The sequence below is a fragment of the Acipenser ruthenus genome, chromosome 13 (genome assembly GCF_902713425.1).
Source record: "Acipenser ruthenus chromosome 13, fAciRut3.2 maternal haplotype, whole genome shotgun sequence".
NCBI lineage: Eukaryota > Metazoa > Chordata > Actinopteri > Acipenseriformes > Acipenseridae > Acipenser > Acipenser ruthenus.
This window is the reverse complement of record NC_081201.1, coordinates 3,895,301-3,911,681: the sequence shown is the minus strand read 5'-3', so window position 1 is coordinate 3,911,681 and position 16,381 is coordinate 3,895,301. Positions and strand designations below refer to the sequence as shown.

Below are 16,381 nucleotides of genomic sequence, written 5' to 3'. Positions count from 1 at the left end.
ATTAGTTGCTCTGTAGGAAGTTTTATTTTCACGCTTCTGTCTTATTTTATGGCAAACCGTTGGTAGGCCTGCCAGAAAGCGAATTGACAGTGTCTCACAATAAAAACTTATTAAGACATTATTTATTTAGCTGAAATACAAATTCTTCTCATTCTTACTGCCCTGCAATCACTGGTGAATTGAACCAACTGCATTATGTAATCAAAAACTGCATTCCCTTTGCTGCTAAACCAAAGCAAATGATAAACTAAATTATAAACCTCACAGAATCAGGTTCGGAGCAGAGCAGTCATTATCCTACAGGTAGATGCCTTCTAAAAGCTACATTTCCTGTTGCTTAAGTGATCCACGCCAAAATATAACCTAAAATTACACAAAATCATTGCAGCCTTAAGCAACCATGTTTTTGTTCTTTTTTGGTTTGTTTGTTTCTTTACAGATTTTGTATGTCTGATCTCATGGTTTTGAGCCTAATATTATCTGACTAATAAATGTTACTTGCATTCTCGGCATTCTCGGCTTAACAAAAAAAAAAAAAGGTCTAGCTTCCAGCGCTCACATCCCCACCACTGTCTAAAACGTAACCGTTTTCATTATACAGTTACACCTATCCCAACACTTAACTTTAATCATATTGCTGCTGCTGTTAATGGAAGTCTTAAGTATCTGGTTCTAGTCATCCTCTTGGTAGTGGCTCAGTCATTCAAGAAGCCATACTGGAGGTCGACCTATCATCAATCCTTAAGACACAAGGAGATAATGGTGGGCTTCATCCTTTCCATTACACTGATAACTGTGACCTCCAAGAAGCAGCGTCTAGTTTAGCGAGTGAGTAATTTAGTATCCCTGCTTATTCTAGATGCCTCCCTCTATATGCAGGTGCTCAATCTGTTCGGGGGGGGGGTTCTGATGCATAAACATGCATAATGAACATGAGAGTCTTCTACAGTTTTGTTGCAACTGTGTAACTAAAGGCTTCCCCATGCATTAATTCTGCGAGAACAAAAATATTTTAGCTACACTGAAAATGAGAACTAGGTTTTGGGTAAGATCTGTTGATGGTCCAATATTACACTATAAACATTAAATTAACTTTGTGGTAAAATGAATAGAAATATAACATTTTAAACAAAATGCTTGAAGGCTTGCATGAAGTCCAATGCATACATTTCTATCTGTCACTGCTCAGTAAAGCAAAGAGTTCACCAGCAGTGTCAGGATGCAGCAGTCAAAAAGGGCCCCTGTCCTTTATTTGACTTTATATTTTTGTTCCCTATCCAATGTTAATTCAAAGGAAGGGACTCTTCTTGTGTGCAGCACCCAAGGCGCTGCTGGTAGGCTCCCTGTGAAATCAATTGCTTTATCAGTCGCTAATTAGAAAACAGGCACAGACTGGAGTCATAAGCCGTATAGTACAGCAAACACCCTGACCTTCCATGAGAAATCCTCTAGCATGCTATAAAATCAAATAAGGCCAGCATTTCAGCAGATCCTTCTTTAAAGCCACCCAAATTGAATCATCATGATTCAAATCGTACACCTACACTGGTAGCTGCAGTGGCAACATGGTCTGGTCCTGTTAGTGTAATTAAGCACATTTTAAAGAACATCCTGCAGAGAGGTTCACTTATCATTTCTGCTTCAACAGTATCTGTTTGAGAAGAGCCTGAAGGCAGAGCCATTCACAAAGACAGGTAAACAGAAAGCCAGCCATGTGATACCTGGCTTCTGGGAAGAAACACAGCATTGGAGCTCAGGCTTTCACAACCAATGAAGATTTAAATTAGTAATTATTATAGTCAATTAAAACCAATCGCTGGCTCTGTTCTTAGGACAGCTGCAGGAAATTTACCTCGTGTGCAAAATCATTGGTAAGTTTTCAAAAAAAAAAATTTTGTTGTACAAAGACAAAGCAATATTTTTAGACTAGTAGCAAGAAACAACTAAGATGCTTGTAGGAGGTTTTAAATTAAGCTCCTGAGTGCTACAAGACCAACCTTTTGTTTTCTTTATAGAAACTACAAATATCTACTGACGGCAAACTTGATGAACTTAAGAACTTGCGATCCAACTGCTTTTCAATAGGTTCCTGGCCCTTGATTGTACAGTATCTGACTTCATTAATTTTTTTAACCAAGTTTCGATTTCTTTTGAGATTAATTTATTACAGTAATGTCAAAGTTTAGTAAAGGATTTCACCCACTTCAAAAGTTACGACCTGCATTTAAATTATGTTCTGGACCTATGTTCTATCCGAATTTTCATGTTGTTTTGTGAAAACTTACTTTTAAGTTGTTGGATTAACTCCAACACCAGCTTCTCGCCGACTGCCATGTATTTTTTACTTTATCTCAAAATCAGATAAATAAGTATACTGGTATGGCACTGTAAGGAAGTGTGTTGGAACCTACCTGAAAAATAGCGATCCAGGCATATCCAATATTATCAAAGTTAATAGCTCCTTTGTGTGGGTTCAGGTCCCCAGTCTTGCATACATTGTAATATTGGTTCCAGTTTATGCAGCCATTTATGTTTCCCACGTCCATACTGTTGTGTGGGTGGCTGTCGTAGAACATGCTGAGAGAACACTCCACCCTATTTTCCTTCAAGCGTGGGATGTCTGGACACCTAACCATTCCGTTGTCCCTATTGGTGGAGCAGATGAATGGGGTTTCTTCACCCTCCTCTTGTTTGTAATACGGAGTTAAAAAAGAGAGATTGTAAGTCCTGCAATAGAAGAGCAATGTATCGTCAGTGTCTAGGGACCAACAATATTTAAATACATGTTGTATGAAGCAGGGTAACTTTGCTAGGCTTTTTGGTCAATCAACTCAGTAGGACAACACATTCTTTTTTTTTTTCTTGTGGTTCTAGGGGGTTGGGAATGTGGATTTATTAATACAGTACTAATCCTTTATTAATATCAGTGACTACCTTTAAGTGCAGAGCTTTTTTATATATGTTTTGAGGCCTTATTTATGATCTAACCTAATTTAACAAAATAAATAAGATGGTGGTAATAATGATGAATACTTTTGTTATATATTTTGTTTTATATATATTTTTTTTTTAACAAAATCAAAATGACTTATTTACTGCACATATTTGCCTGCGTTACGGTTATTTTATTTATGCCTACTTAGCAGAAATTAAATAACTAAATCTAAATTGAATAAAAATAACACTTTTGAAAAAAGGAGATGTGTTTTTAGACATCTTCATCGTCTTCCTTGTCGGTTGAAAGTCCAGCATCTCAGACGAGCTTTAAGGAGGCGTCTGTGAGGGCGTATGCGTATGCGTATGCTTTTTAAATTTTTTTTATTAAAGCTATACCACTAAATACGTGTTTTACTTTTTGCTTGCATGGATCCAAAACTTAAATAAATATGTAAATATTACATTCTAACACATATAGCGTGTGTTTGCTATGACAATTCAAATAAAATATCAATGTTCTATGATCATTTAAAAGCTAAATCCACCTCCGCAGTAGGATCACAATAATCCTGGTATTTTGGATCAAAGCAATCCTGATCTCCTCTTTAAATTCTGAAAAACCCAATTGCAACATTTAAAAGTGCGATTGGATTACCAAAACAAAATCCGGATCACAGCAATCCCGATCGCATTTCAATGTTTTCAAAAACCCAATTGCACAATATAACCCAGATCAAAAGTGGAAATCCGATTACCACAGTTTTGAAAAACCGGCCCCTGTTGATTCTATTAAGAACTTCTGGTTTATATTATGCATTTGTATATCAATCTTAAATGTTTTTGTTTTTCCATTCATTTTTTAAGTGTTGTACAGACCAGCATTTCCTTTATGGCATTAGAAATAAGGATTAGAAAAAAAAGCTATTTTGGTTGCTGTATTTTGTGCAGATTGTATATATACTGTCTAAGCTGTTTTATCGCCAAGGCTTTCTGGTTAATTTTGGAACTGCAGTCACACAACTGAAGAAATCGAAGCTTACATAAAAAATAAAAAATAAATCTGAACTTCATTGTGAACCAGATGCTCAAATAACAGAAACTGTCAAGACAGGGACTTTCTATACTTCGTAGATTTGCTGAACACACAAAGCTTGCAGATTTTTCCCATACTGAAGATATATATATTTTCAATACAGAGTTTACGTAGCAATCATTCATTGTATAGGCTTATTCATGACTGTATTTAATATTGGGTAAAACTTTTATTGGGTTTGATAAATACAATGGCTTTTGAGAAGATAATAATTTGCTTCCACCCTTAAATCTCAGAAGACTGAATCCATGATGTTCTTGTACTTAATGGCTTACATCTTTCTCACCAAACAACATATTTCCAATCTGCTGCCAATTATGCTTTTCTGTCCTCTGCACTTTTATTAACAAGGCTTTCCTCGCATACAAAGGATGTTTAATTCTGTTTCCTAGCATTATAAAGCCTTGTTGTTGAACATCTTTGATGAGTCTCCCCCTTTGTACTTAGCAGATGATAAACTGGAAACAGAACTGGCTATATTTTAAAAATAAATATGTTTAATTGTACTTTTTTTCTAATGCTCTTTATTGAAATCACTGAAACTCAATCAAATTACCATAAGAAGTTAAAATCATTACTAGCTAAATGTAGATACATGTATCTACTGCCCACCATCCTGATGATAACCAGGCAACCAAAATTAGAAAACAAACACCACCAACAGGCACATTGTGCTGATTTATTGATTGCTGTTCTAGTCAACAACCTAATTATCAAGCGCATACGTGGATAATTCTCCTGTGTGTATCTATCTTACAAATCTTTTTCACAGACTTCCTCTCGTTTTTGACAACAAAAATGTAGGATAATCTGTAGTGATCCAGCCAAAAAGGAGTGATTTGTGAAAATGATTTAAATACCTTGAAAATGTCTCACCTTTCAAAACTCCTTTTTTCTGGAGATTCTCATTCACAGATTTCTAAAGTACAGCCTTTTGGGGAAAACAGAAATGCTTAAGGGTGCACATTTTTTAGTGTTGTTCTGCTGTGGCTGAGGTGTTTATTTTACAAAATCCTCAGCTTCTGAAAAGTCACTTCTGCCAGGAGCAGTTAGCTGCTACTTTGCATCAATCTGTTTCACTCACTGATCCCCTGAGGGGGTGTTTTAGATGCAAAGCAGAAACAAGTACTTACGTTTTAAAATTGTCTTCTAAGAAACACCTGTTCCTCAGCAGGCCAGCCCACAATTGCACTCCGACAATCCCAAATATAAAGAAGACAAAAAAACAAAGGAGAAGGACGTTGCCTAGCATAGGCAGAGTGTCTAACAGCAGGGTCACCAGTATTCTCATACCTGCAAGAAAGAAACACACAAAAAAGCACGTCATGATAGAACACATCCATCTAAATTCACTTCTAAATCAAGCCCCTTCATTTACTCTGGACTTTCTACTTTGCAAGCATAGGATATTTGTGAAATTCATGAAACTAAAAAAACACATTAAAAACCAGGGAAGCTATTCTTCTTTATTTAGCAGTTGATAGCCTTCAGTAGTGTGTTGTGGAATAGCTGGTAATTCTTGACATCATGAATTCTCAGTGGCATTCTGAAAACTTTTAGGATGAAATCAGATACAATGGGGTTCCATTTTGCTAAATAATTCTGCAGATGTTGGTTCTTAGAAAGCCCAATTTGGAAGAAACATATAATTTGTTGATCTCTTTCTAGCAAATTCCTGGAATATTCCATTCCATTCAACCAACAGCTACCTTTAATTAACATGGAATATTGTGATACCTTTTTTGCTCATAGTTGCTGCTCCATATTTTGCAGGCTGGTATGACTAAAAGGAAATGCATATGCTCATAATTAAATACAGTTGTTTTAGAAAATAACTGAGAAAATCGCAACTGGACTACTACAAAGACAGATTACAGCTAACTGGTCATGATCTTTATCCACCAGTGACAGAAATTCAAACAAACAAAAACAACTTTGAATGGTTAAGCTGCACAATTGCACAATTGTAGTACAATCTGCTGTAATAATAAAAAAAAACAACTTTATATTGTATATTAAAATCTTCAATGTGGGGCAAATGCTCACTCAAACACCAAATGTGTTTCCACACAGTAAGACTACCACTTTATCAAATCATATGCTTCAATACAGTGCCTCTGTTTTCTTTGAGGATCTTGGACTCGCATCTCCTCATCTTCACCTTAGGCTCTTTAAGAACCTGCAGGGTTGCAAAGTGAATATTTGTGTCCTATTGTTTTATTGCTAACCAACACAGCCCTTTGCAGAATTGATCCTGGGCACATACAGTGCAGATTTTCATTTTAATCGACCTTTTTGCTTAGCCTTTTAGGTAATTGGTCTTCTGCTCGTTGCCACATATAATGTTTTTAAAGGTCATTTAAAGTTTATTTGCCCTTCTATCTGCCTGGCGTTATTACTTTGCAGCTTTTGTAACTATTGCTTGTGGAACTCAATTCAATTTGTGGTATTATCTCTGCTCTGTACCCTTGCTTTCACTTTCAAACTCTCAAGTTAACCATGTATTTTTAAACACAGACTCTGTAACCTCCAACCCTTTTTGACCCTCTTATGAGAACTAAGTAACAATGTCATCGATCTGCATACAGTACCATGTTTAATGGTACTGTATGCATTAGTTACAGTGCATTCAAGGGGACCGCAGTAGTGTCATAACAGATTCCAGTAGTGCAGTTGAGGGTAAATGCTGGTAAATTGAGTTTTCAACTTTTCATTTAAGGAAAAGTGTTCACTCGCTCCGACTCTCCTGTGAAAATCAAATCCTGGCTATATCAAGAGTTAAAGCCAAGGCATATTCAAATTTATTATATGAAGATGGCCAGAATCTCTTCCAATTAACCTTTAACCCACAATTCTGCACAACCACCACAACTGACATGCATGTAATCTACCAAGGGCATCTCTGGAACACCAAAGTAGTTAGTTTGCCCACTTTGTTTTTACCACTACACCAATGACAGATTCCTATAACAAGCACACAGGGGTTTCCATTAAAAGGACAATTTCAGAGGTAGGGGGATTAAGAAAGTAGAAGCAGAGACTTTAATCGTTAAATGAATCTTTCCAGAGCCTTTGTGCTATTTGCTGGATGAAAAACAAGGTTACAGATAGTGGTGCCCAATACCCCGAGAAGTGATGGGAAAGCAGTGTTGCATGTATAATAAAGACAAGAAACCCAGAGATGATTATTTCTTCTACTGGCAGCAGGGAACCATGCTGAAAATCAATTGTCTTATCAAGCGTGATACCCAAGACTCGCTCTATGCAGAGGGTGAATGTGGATTTGTCAAGCAGACAAAAAGTTTGTATCTAAAAGAATTGCAAAGTTAGTGTGTAAAGTACTGAGGGCAACACCGTTTCATTTTTAACAGTGTAGAAATGACCTTTTTGCTGGAGTTTGCTGCGTGTATGTTACGCACCTCAGCAATTTTACAAGAGAAAGTCAACACAGCAGCTAGTTTGGTTTGTCAACATTCCGCATACAGTACCATACTATACATCACTCCTTCTATATATACTGTATTTATTTATTTTTTACCTAGTTTAGTTTCAATTTAAAAAAAAAATGGTGGCGTTTATATATATGAAATTGTATTTAGCTAACACCATTCACACATGTTAAAAAAACAGTATAAAGAATTCTACGGTGCTAAACTTTTCACATCTGCTGATATCATCATGGGTTATTGTCCAGTACATGCAAAATCAGCATGCTCACATTCCTATTAATGTGACCATTAGGAGATCACTCACATGTTACCAAAGGAATCCACATCGCCAAGTGGTATGTATAAATATATAATTACATACCTACCAAGTCTCCCGATTTCGCCAGGAGACTCCCGATATACTGTGATCTCCTGTCTCCCGGTGAGAATCAAGAAACTCACGATAAATTAGTTTGCCAATTGTAAAGCATTATTACCATAAGTAAATGTTCTCTAACTAGCGCCCCAGTGGAAATGTTTGTCAATGAATTAATTTGTATTTTTAAACTGAACACTCTTTGCATACATCTGATTGTTGAGAGACAGACCACCCACTCGATATATCGCGGGTGTCAGGATCCAATATAAATCCACTATATATCGAGGGCCGCGATATAGCGAGAGACCCATAGAAAAACAAATAGGTTAACAAATACTGTACAACCACCCCCTCATTTTATCGGGGGTGTCAGGGTCCAGTATAAATCCTCTACGCAACCTGCTTTTTCTCATTTTTCATATAAAAAGCAGCACACCGTTTTAATTTGTACAGGGGAGGGTAATTGCTTAATTTCATGAGTCTTCCTCTCCATTCTTAAATGTTCTAGGTCCAAGTTAAAGTGCTCACAAGCTGTATATAAGGGGTACTTAACCCTATCAAGAGCTATACATTCAAGTATACGAACATATAAATTAATCAAAAAACTGTCATACTGTGTATATTTACAATGGAGAAAAGATACAAGACTTTTTACAAAGATGAGACAGTGGCTGCTGACAGCCACATTTGGAGGCCTCCCTGTGCCTGTGCAGCATTTCCAAATGAAAGGATTGCATGGTAGGATCACATTAACTTATATTAATAATGCTTCAATTAAGCCTTTATGAAAGCATTATAACTCCATGCATTCGCATTTAGTACATTTCTGGTCATGTAGGCCGTTTCATTACCTTAGAGTTAAAAAATAATAATGAATAAATGCCATGCCATGGGACACACGGTCTTCCAAAACATTTCTGATGAAATAAGCAACCCTTGTGATTTCACAAATATGTTTAAAGATGAACCTTTACTTAATGCCTGACGAAGGGCAACAATCCTGGCCAACAAGCTGCCACGTTTTACAGGACCTGCCCTGATCTAAAACAACAGAAATAGGCAAACACATTAACGACCAATGAGTGTGTAATTTGAAAGCTACTGACAGCCCTATCTGCTGGAAATGGTTGCTAGGATACTCTGCTGAGTTGGAAATAAGAAATTAAGCCACATCAGTTTCCTACATAAGAAAGTGAGACAGTGCCTTGGTAATAAGTTTCGGGTTGACCTGCAATTGTGTGCAGAGCATGAAAGAAACACGTCATTAATGTAAAAAAACTAAAATTATTTTGCATAAGTTGAAATTCTGCATGTGTTTTGGAATCAGATATGTGAGAACAGGCACAACTAGTGAGATATGATTCTGTTTTGTGACAGCCAGTACAAGTAAATATACAATTAATGGATTATCAGTAAGTCAGTTCTCAGCACTGTGGTGAGTAAGCAGCATGGTGAGTGTTGCCTGTATCAATGGGGATTCTCTAACCCAGAAATGCCCACTATTGCATTGGAGCTGCATGTCTATGGAGTAATGAACTCTAGGTGGCCTAGAAAAATAAAGACTCAATACGTTGTTCAATTATTCCTTTTATTTAAAAAAAAAACAAAAAACTGTCTTTAGTAGGAAACAAAAAATGACTAATTTCTCAAAATATTAGTTTGTTCCCTTTTAAAATGTAAATTAGCATTCAAGATACTTGGCTGATACCCACTATATACAATATGTACCGAGAGTAGGGTCTTCTTGTTGGCATTTTTTTTCTTTTAGAAAGGCCGCAAAGTTTGGCCATGTCCTCTTATGTCTGTAATATGAATAGCACCAAAGAATAAATACATTGCATCAGTGCTTTTTCAATAAATCCACTTATAAGAGGGTAGAAAAATAGAATATCGGACTCTACTAGTTTTGGCTTTTATGGTAGATTGTCTATTGAACCTCAGAATTTCTGTTTTGCTCCAGAGCATAACAAGCAGCAGTGCTGTCTAATTATCCAAGTAGGGAATGAAACTAAACCCACACAATGAACCCCAGACCACAGCTGGAGAGGTGTGGCAGTGCGTCTCAGAAGGGAGTATGCAGGAGCTGCAACTCGTAACAAGCTTGTGAGGCAGAGCAGGGATCTCGCTCCAAGAGAACTGGCCACAGATGTGCTGCACAATAGCACAGGGCGAGGCAGAAATAAAAAGCTTAGAAATGCAATGTATTTCCTTTCTGGCTTGTCCAGTCCTTGTGTTCTGGAAGGATTCATGATTTAAATAAATTATCTTGAAAGAGCTCAAATAATATATGGTGTTAGATGCCAACTTTAAAATCCAAGACATCGTCTAAATCATAAAAATATTTAACCGTCAATGATTTTACAGGCCTTTATTGCGATCTTGATCATGCAAAAAGATTTTATTACAGTGTTATTCACGGCTCCAGAGTTTACAAGGAACGTAATGAAATAACTCATACAATCAAAACATATACAAGTGTTGTTTATTAATCAGTATATTTTTAATGGCATATAGTGCTCAGTTATATCTATTAAACCTTGGCTTGCCATAAGTTGAACAAGCTTTTTTGTATATGATACACCGTCCAAATGACCTTAAATAAAGAATAGTATTTTAATAGACACAAATAAAAAAAAAGCCAAAACTGCTCAGAGCCTCACTATCCCCAAAGTACAGACTTTAAACTTCTGCACTCTGAGTTCTGTTCCAGTTACTGTGACTAATTCAGTGTAACAAATAAAATGTGATGCTGTCAGCCGAGCAGTCTGGATGCACTGTGCTTTTAACACTCATTAAAGCAAAGAGCTTGAACAGAGCTAAAAATGTATGTTTCTGTCTGAAAGCAAATAGCATTGTATAAGAAGTATGAGGGAAAAGGCACTTACTAGGAACTCTGTTAATGGCTCTGAGAGGCCTGAGAACCCGCACGGTACGAATGGCAGACAAGCTGACATTGTGCCCATCCAGTGAGTACTCCAGCATCCTGCAAAAGAGAAGATAAAGCCATGCTAGTATTTACCATATTGAAGTAGCATTCAATTCCGTAACAGGCAATGTGAACAACACATTCAAAACATAGCCAGTACAGTAGGTGTAGCACCGTAGGTTTAAGAAATTTAGAAAGGGCTACATGGGGGATGTTGAGACAGACTGGCCCAGACAAAAAAGATTCAAGTTGCAAAGGAGGCAGTGGGGAGGAAGTTTTTGAAGATGATAGAAAGTAGGCTCCAGAATTACAGCAAGTAAAACATTTTTTTTTATATAGTTTACTAAAGTTCAAAATTAGCATTGTATATCAGATTACTTGAAGCAATGAACCATGAGTCACCTGTCTTTTATTCTCAGAGTCAAAGCCCGGCACTAAATTGCTTCTAAATCATTCAATATCACCCCTCCCCCTCCTGCTCCTCCTCCTCCTCCTCCTCCCCCCTCTCTCTTTGTGTGGCACTTCTGCCAAAATCAATCACAGGAAATCCCTCTGCACCATGGGAGCTCCATCACTGTTTAACAGAGGGAACAGGAAAAGGGTTTTTATTCTCTCTAAATACAAGCAGTCAGTCATCAGAGGTGTCAATTTAAAAGACTCAGAAGTGTGAAATATGTAACACTGAAGTGCTGCTGGACCGTTATTCATGTCGTGCCGTTTTGAAAAAAAAGATCATAAATGAAAATGGAATGATTCAAGCTGTAACTAACTCTATCCAAATAGCTGAATTGTATAATCATCTGGTCTGAAATTAAAAGCCAGGGGAGCATAAAGATTCCTTAATATCAATATAGTTTTAGATATTTTAATAAGTTAGCATAACTACAACAATAGATAACATATTTCTAATGTTTTAATCTATTTTGATTTATGCAAAAGACACATTTCAATGCATACAATCCACAGGGGCATTTGCTGACCTGAAGTAACCACCTGCTGTATTACATTCCGGTGTTGAATTTCGGGAATGTTGATTAGGACAAGTTATTTTCCGCACACCTGTCAAAGCTGCCGTCCATAGCCGGGGACCTCTGTCATTCCGATTTTTTTTTTTTACTTTTATCTTTTGGTTTGCATTGAAACTATGCTATGAACTACTAACTACTGTATGTGGATGCCAGAAGTCTATAAATGGAAGTGTACTAAATTTGATTAAACCTGATCTTTAGGACCCAGTGGTTTTTGACCTTTTAATAATTTGTAATTGGGGAAAAGCAGGGCAATAGGGATTCATTACATGACATGCCTACCATGCTGAACTGTTTACAAAGAATGGCAACCACTGTGTTAAACAAGGGTTAATAAAATAATCAAATTCTACACTAATAAACATAGTACATTCCATTGGAGACTAAATGGAATATTCAACCTTCCCCTGTGCCCTGCACTCTAGGAGATTGTATAATCCTCACCTTTCAGTCAGTGAGAATGACAGCCAAATAGACAGAAAGGTCATTAACGGAACAAAGTTAAAGTAGCCCAGCTATAGGACGGACTTCATGTCATCAGTGGCACTGAGTGATAAGCTTCTGTAAGTCTCTTGAATATATTCAGCCAGGCAATGGTGGTGGCATAACATTTTCATTGACAGTGTTTTTGCTTAAAACTGAGCATTGACTTCTCTAGTAGAATCTGGTCCCCGTAGCATTTTTCATTTTTTACAAAAAAAAAATCCAATGCATTTGCAAGTCCGTGTTTTAAAAGCTATTCAATTACTTAAAGAGTAAGTATCGGAGTTCAGGAAAATATTGCGTTATACGTCCCCCACGTGTTGCTACAACAGTTTACATAACATACCTGTGATTTTTCTTTTCGTTGTTAACATCCTGACAACCTTTTACTCTTATAACTTGGAAGTCTGTTGCCCAACAGGTTTACACAGCAATAATGATCCAGAAGAGCCAGAGCACTTGTTTTGTTTTTCTGTGTTTTTTTTTTTAAATCGCTCTTCCTGCAGTGATTTACAGGACATCTCAAACCCCAGTGCACTAGAGCGGCCATTTTGAAAAGAGCTTTGAAACAGACTTTAAAGTTATAAGTGTAAAAAGTTGTCAGGATGTTAACAATGAAAAGAAAAATTACAGGTACAATAAAATTACAGGTACAATAATAAAACAACTGTAGCAACACGTGGCGACGTATAACACTATATGTTTCGGAACCCCATTACTTACTCTTTAAATAACCCCATTAAATACTACAAGTGAAAAAGAATAGAAGGGGCTGTAATGAATGTGGGTTTTCTAGGAGAGATGCTGACCCTGCCATCACAATGAAGAAATCCAGACGGTTCCACGTGTCTCCCAGGTAACATTTCTGTCCAAAAATCCCCAGGGCAATCATCTTGATGACCATCTCAACAGCAAAGAATGCAAAAATAAAATCATCAAATGCCTGAAAAAACAAACAAAACTCAATTTTTAAAGCAGATCAATGTTATTTAATAAAAACTAATAACAGTTCTGTGGTACTCTCAACTAAGATCCGAAGTGCTACAGTCCATTGGGAATGCTCTTTCATCCTCCACAGTGTAGAAATAAAATACTCAATGTTAATTATGCATTTGCAGTGTGACATGGAGTCAAGTGAGAAGCAAATCTGGCTTAGGGCCAAGTGAAAATACTTCCTCCACATAACAGTGGTTAAACATATTTTAGGTCTCAAATGAGTTGGCCAAATCATCCAACATCAGTGTCCATATGATGTTGTCCATATATATATATGTTTATAGTCAATGCTATTTGAGAGTGCTTTTGTATGCTACATTTTGCATTCTAAAACTGGGCTCCATTATTAAACTGCAGCTGTTCCTGGTTCCATTTGCAGTCTACAATCACAATTTGGTCCATTTCATAAAAATATGTTAAGGTTGTAACATTGGATCAATAGTCAAAAGTCATCAATATCAGACTACTTAAGATTTCTGCCTATTAGCATAGACCAATCACCACAAAAGGTTAGTCTGATATCGATTACTTTTTCGCACAACAGAGCAGCAAAATCAATTTGATCTCAATCTGCTGCCAATGGAAATGAGCAGGACTGATTCTAAAACCACGCAAACTGGGTCTGACTGGTATTTAAGGCTTTATGGGTAGCAAAAAGCAAAGCAGATTGAAACTTAAAATCTTACAGCCAGGCAGAATAAAAAATAAACGTGAACACGCTAGCTGTCTCTGTTGATAACAAGACAGTAAAGCGGGGGTTTTACCTGAAGGACAGTGCACCACTCGGACTGACACTTGACATCATCACAGGGCTGGAACATCCCCAAGGTGGTGCAGTTCAGGAGAATTACGAGCATGCTGACGTACTCAAACCAGGTGAGAAGGAGAGTCAAGGAAGGGTGAACCACTGGTGAGAATGCATTGAAAAGTTCAAAAGAAATGCAAGTCCCTCATCCCACCCTCCAACTGTAAAAAATGTATTTTTATTAATAGGCAATTCAGTTTATACCCAGTTAATAATTTTCAGATTTTGGCACAAAACAAAAAATTGATGTAATGTTTGTTTGAAGTAGTAAAAGAGAATGAACTGGGATATCATCAAAGCCCAATAGTAATGGAAATGAGCCTCTGCAAGTCTCATGGCTCAGCAGTGACATGGTATTCAGAGATGGTTATTTTAAAAAAAGATCTGAACATAGGATTGTAGATCATAGCGAGTGCAAAAAAAAGCATCCTTACTGAAACAAGAATAACTTCAAAAGAGAAGGAAAAAACATACAGGAAGAATTGTCATAAGCAAGTATTAATTCCCCTAAAAAACAAAACAGCCTAAAAATGTGGTGGGTGAAAACAAAAATCCTTCTCCGGTACTCTGTTCAGTAAGTAAATTAAATTAAACATTCATTTTATGCTCAGGCATTTACAGTATAATCTTGCATGTGAGCTTCTAATAGGATTTAGCAGTTTTCATCTGTAACCCAAAGATTACACCTTTTTGTATCAATCTAATAGAAAGGAATTGTATCTTCAAGATGAGAGTGGTTATTCTGCCTGATCTCTGGCTTACCCCCGCACACTGTTTTCTTTACTAAATGATTCAGCTTCATCAGAGTTGGATGCCACTGGTGCTAGCCTTTTGGTGTTTACTTCATTTCCACTCTGCCATCTAGACTGAATCAGTGAAGTTATATATATATATCTATATATATATATATATAATATATATATATATATATATATATATATATATATATATATATATATTATACCACACACCACAAGTCCTCTTGTGCCTAAGTCAGCATTTACTTCCAGCTCTTTTTCCTGCAATTTCTCTCCAACTATTTCTATATTAGAAATCATCTCTTTAGGGGATACCTGGAACCAAGCTCTCACAATGAAATGTGCAAAGAAGGATCACAATACACATATAAAACAGTCCATTAACTCTAGTCACGGTATATAAGTTACTCCTGCTTTTAAATAGCAGGAGAAGCAGGGAATTAAGCTTCAGTGGTAGAAGCTGATGAGGGTGATGACCCTCTGCATTAAAAGAGCAAAAGGTCTTTCCATCAAGCTGGGATTCAAACCTGACCCAGTTTATTGTCTTGTTTGCCTGTGTGACAGGGAGTGTGTGTGTATGGGTCTTTGGATAAAAGGACAAATTATAATATAGAGTAGATCTGCCCAGAGCACAGCTGGGTGCTGATCCAAAGCAAGCATTCACTAATGCAGTTGCTCAAGCCATATCCCATTTTATCACAATGTGGTACAGAGAAAAGGTAGGACCCCTTTAAAATACCAATTAGTGCAAACCAGGCTGTCAGCATTTAGGATTATAAATGACATGTCAAGGGTTAAACATAAAGTGGACAATAAAGCAAGGTCGAACGTTCCAGTAAACAAACATTGTTAGGTGTAAATTGACTTTTTCATTCAGGATGCATTTAGCAATGTTACAGCAACATCACTACAGAGTTTCTTTTCACACGTTCCTTACTGCTCCTTTACTTTCTTACCTCGCTGTCACATTTAAATAACTTGCTCTTCGCTCAACGTTAGCCGACTCCTCCTGAGAGATGGATGCAATAGCTACTGGTTCATGCAAAATAATATACCTTGTATACACTTTAATAAAGGCATTCCTATCAATTTAATTATGTATAGAAATAATTATAACGTATAGAATTGAATAGAGCAACTTAAAGAATATAACAGATTACATCACACTGTGCTTTAACCAATCATGCACCAGTTATGAGCTACATTTTTTAAATTAAACCTCATATAAGCAACACAACAAATACATGTGTGGTTCAAACTTAGTCAGCAGCCTACAAAAAATAACAACATAAATAAGACACATCTGTGTGTTAATGTGGACTAAAGGAAAAGCAATGGCAAGAGGCTCTAAGCAGTTCCCAGATACAATCTTTATAGCCAGAAAAGGAGAGATTGTCAAATTCCACCTTCGTACTATAAGTAAAAGAGTTCCACATTTTTGTGAGCTGATAGGTGAAAGATAGTTCTCCCAAACGTATGCGAACCCTTGGGACCCTTGTGTAAACTATGTTAACCCTTTCCACCAGAACATGCAGATAAGGAGGTACC

At 36.8% G+C, this 16,381-nt stretch overlaps 1 protein-coding gene across 2 annotated transcripts in view; it reads right to left on the bottom strand.

Annotated features, from left to right (window-relative positions):
* LOC117418601 (voltage-dependent T-type calcium channel subunit alpha-1H-like) overlaps positions 1–14,145 on the bottom strand; it is a 64,520-nt gene extending 50,375 nt beyond the window's left edge. For both annotated transcript variants that reach the window (XM_034926106.2, XM_059035461.1), the window contains exons 1-5: positions 14,035–14,145; positions 13,084–13,217; positions 10,723–10,820; positions 5,164–5,323; positions 2,412–2,727 (exon numbers count right to left, since the gene is read on the bottom strand). In XM_034926106.2, the coding sequence (XP_034781997.2) occupies positions 2,412–2,727; positions 5,164–5,323; positions 10,723–10,820; positions 13,084–13,217; positions 14,035–14,127 (801 nt within the window). In that variant the 5' untranslated portion in view covers positions 14,128–14,145. The remainder of the gene's footprint in view (positions 1–2,411; positions 2,728–5,163; positions 5,324–10,722; positions 10,821–13,083; positions 13,218–14,034) is intronic.
* Between the last annotated feature and the right edge of the window lie 2,236 nt (positions 14,146–16,381).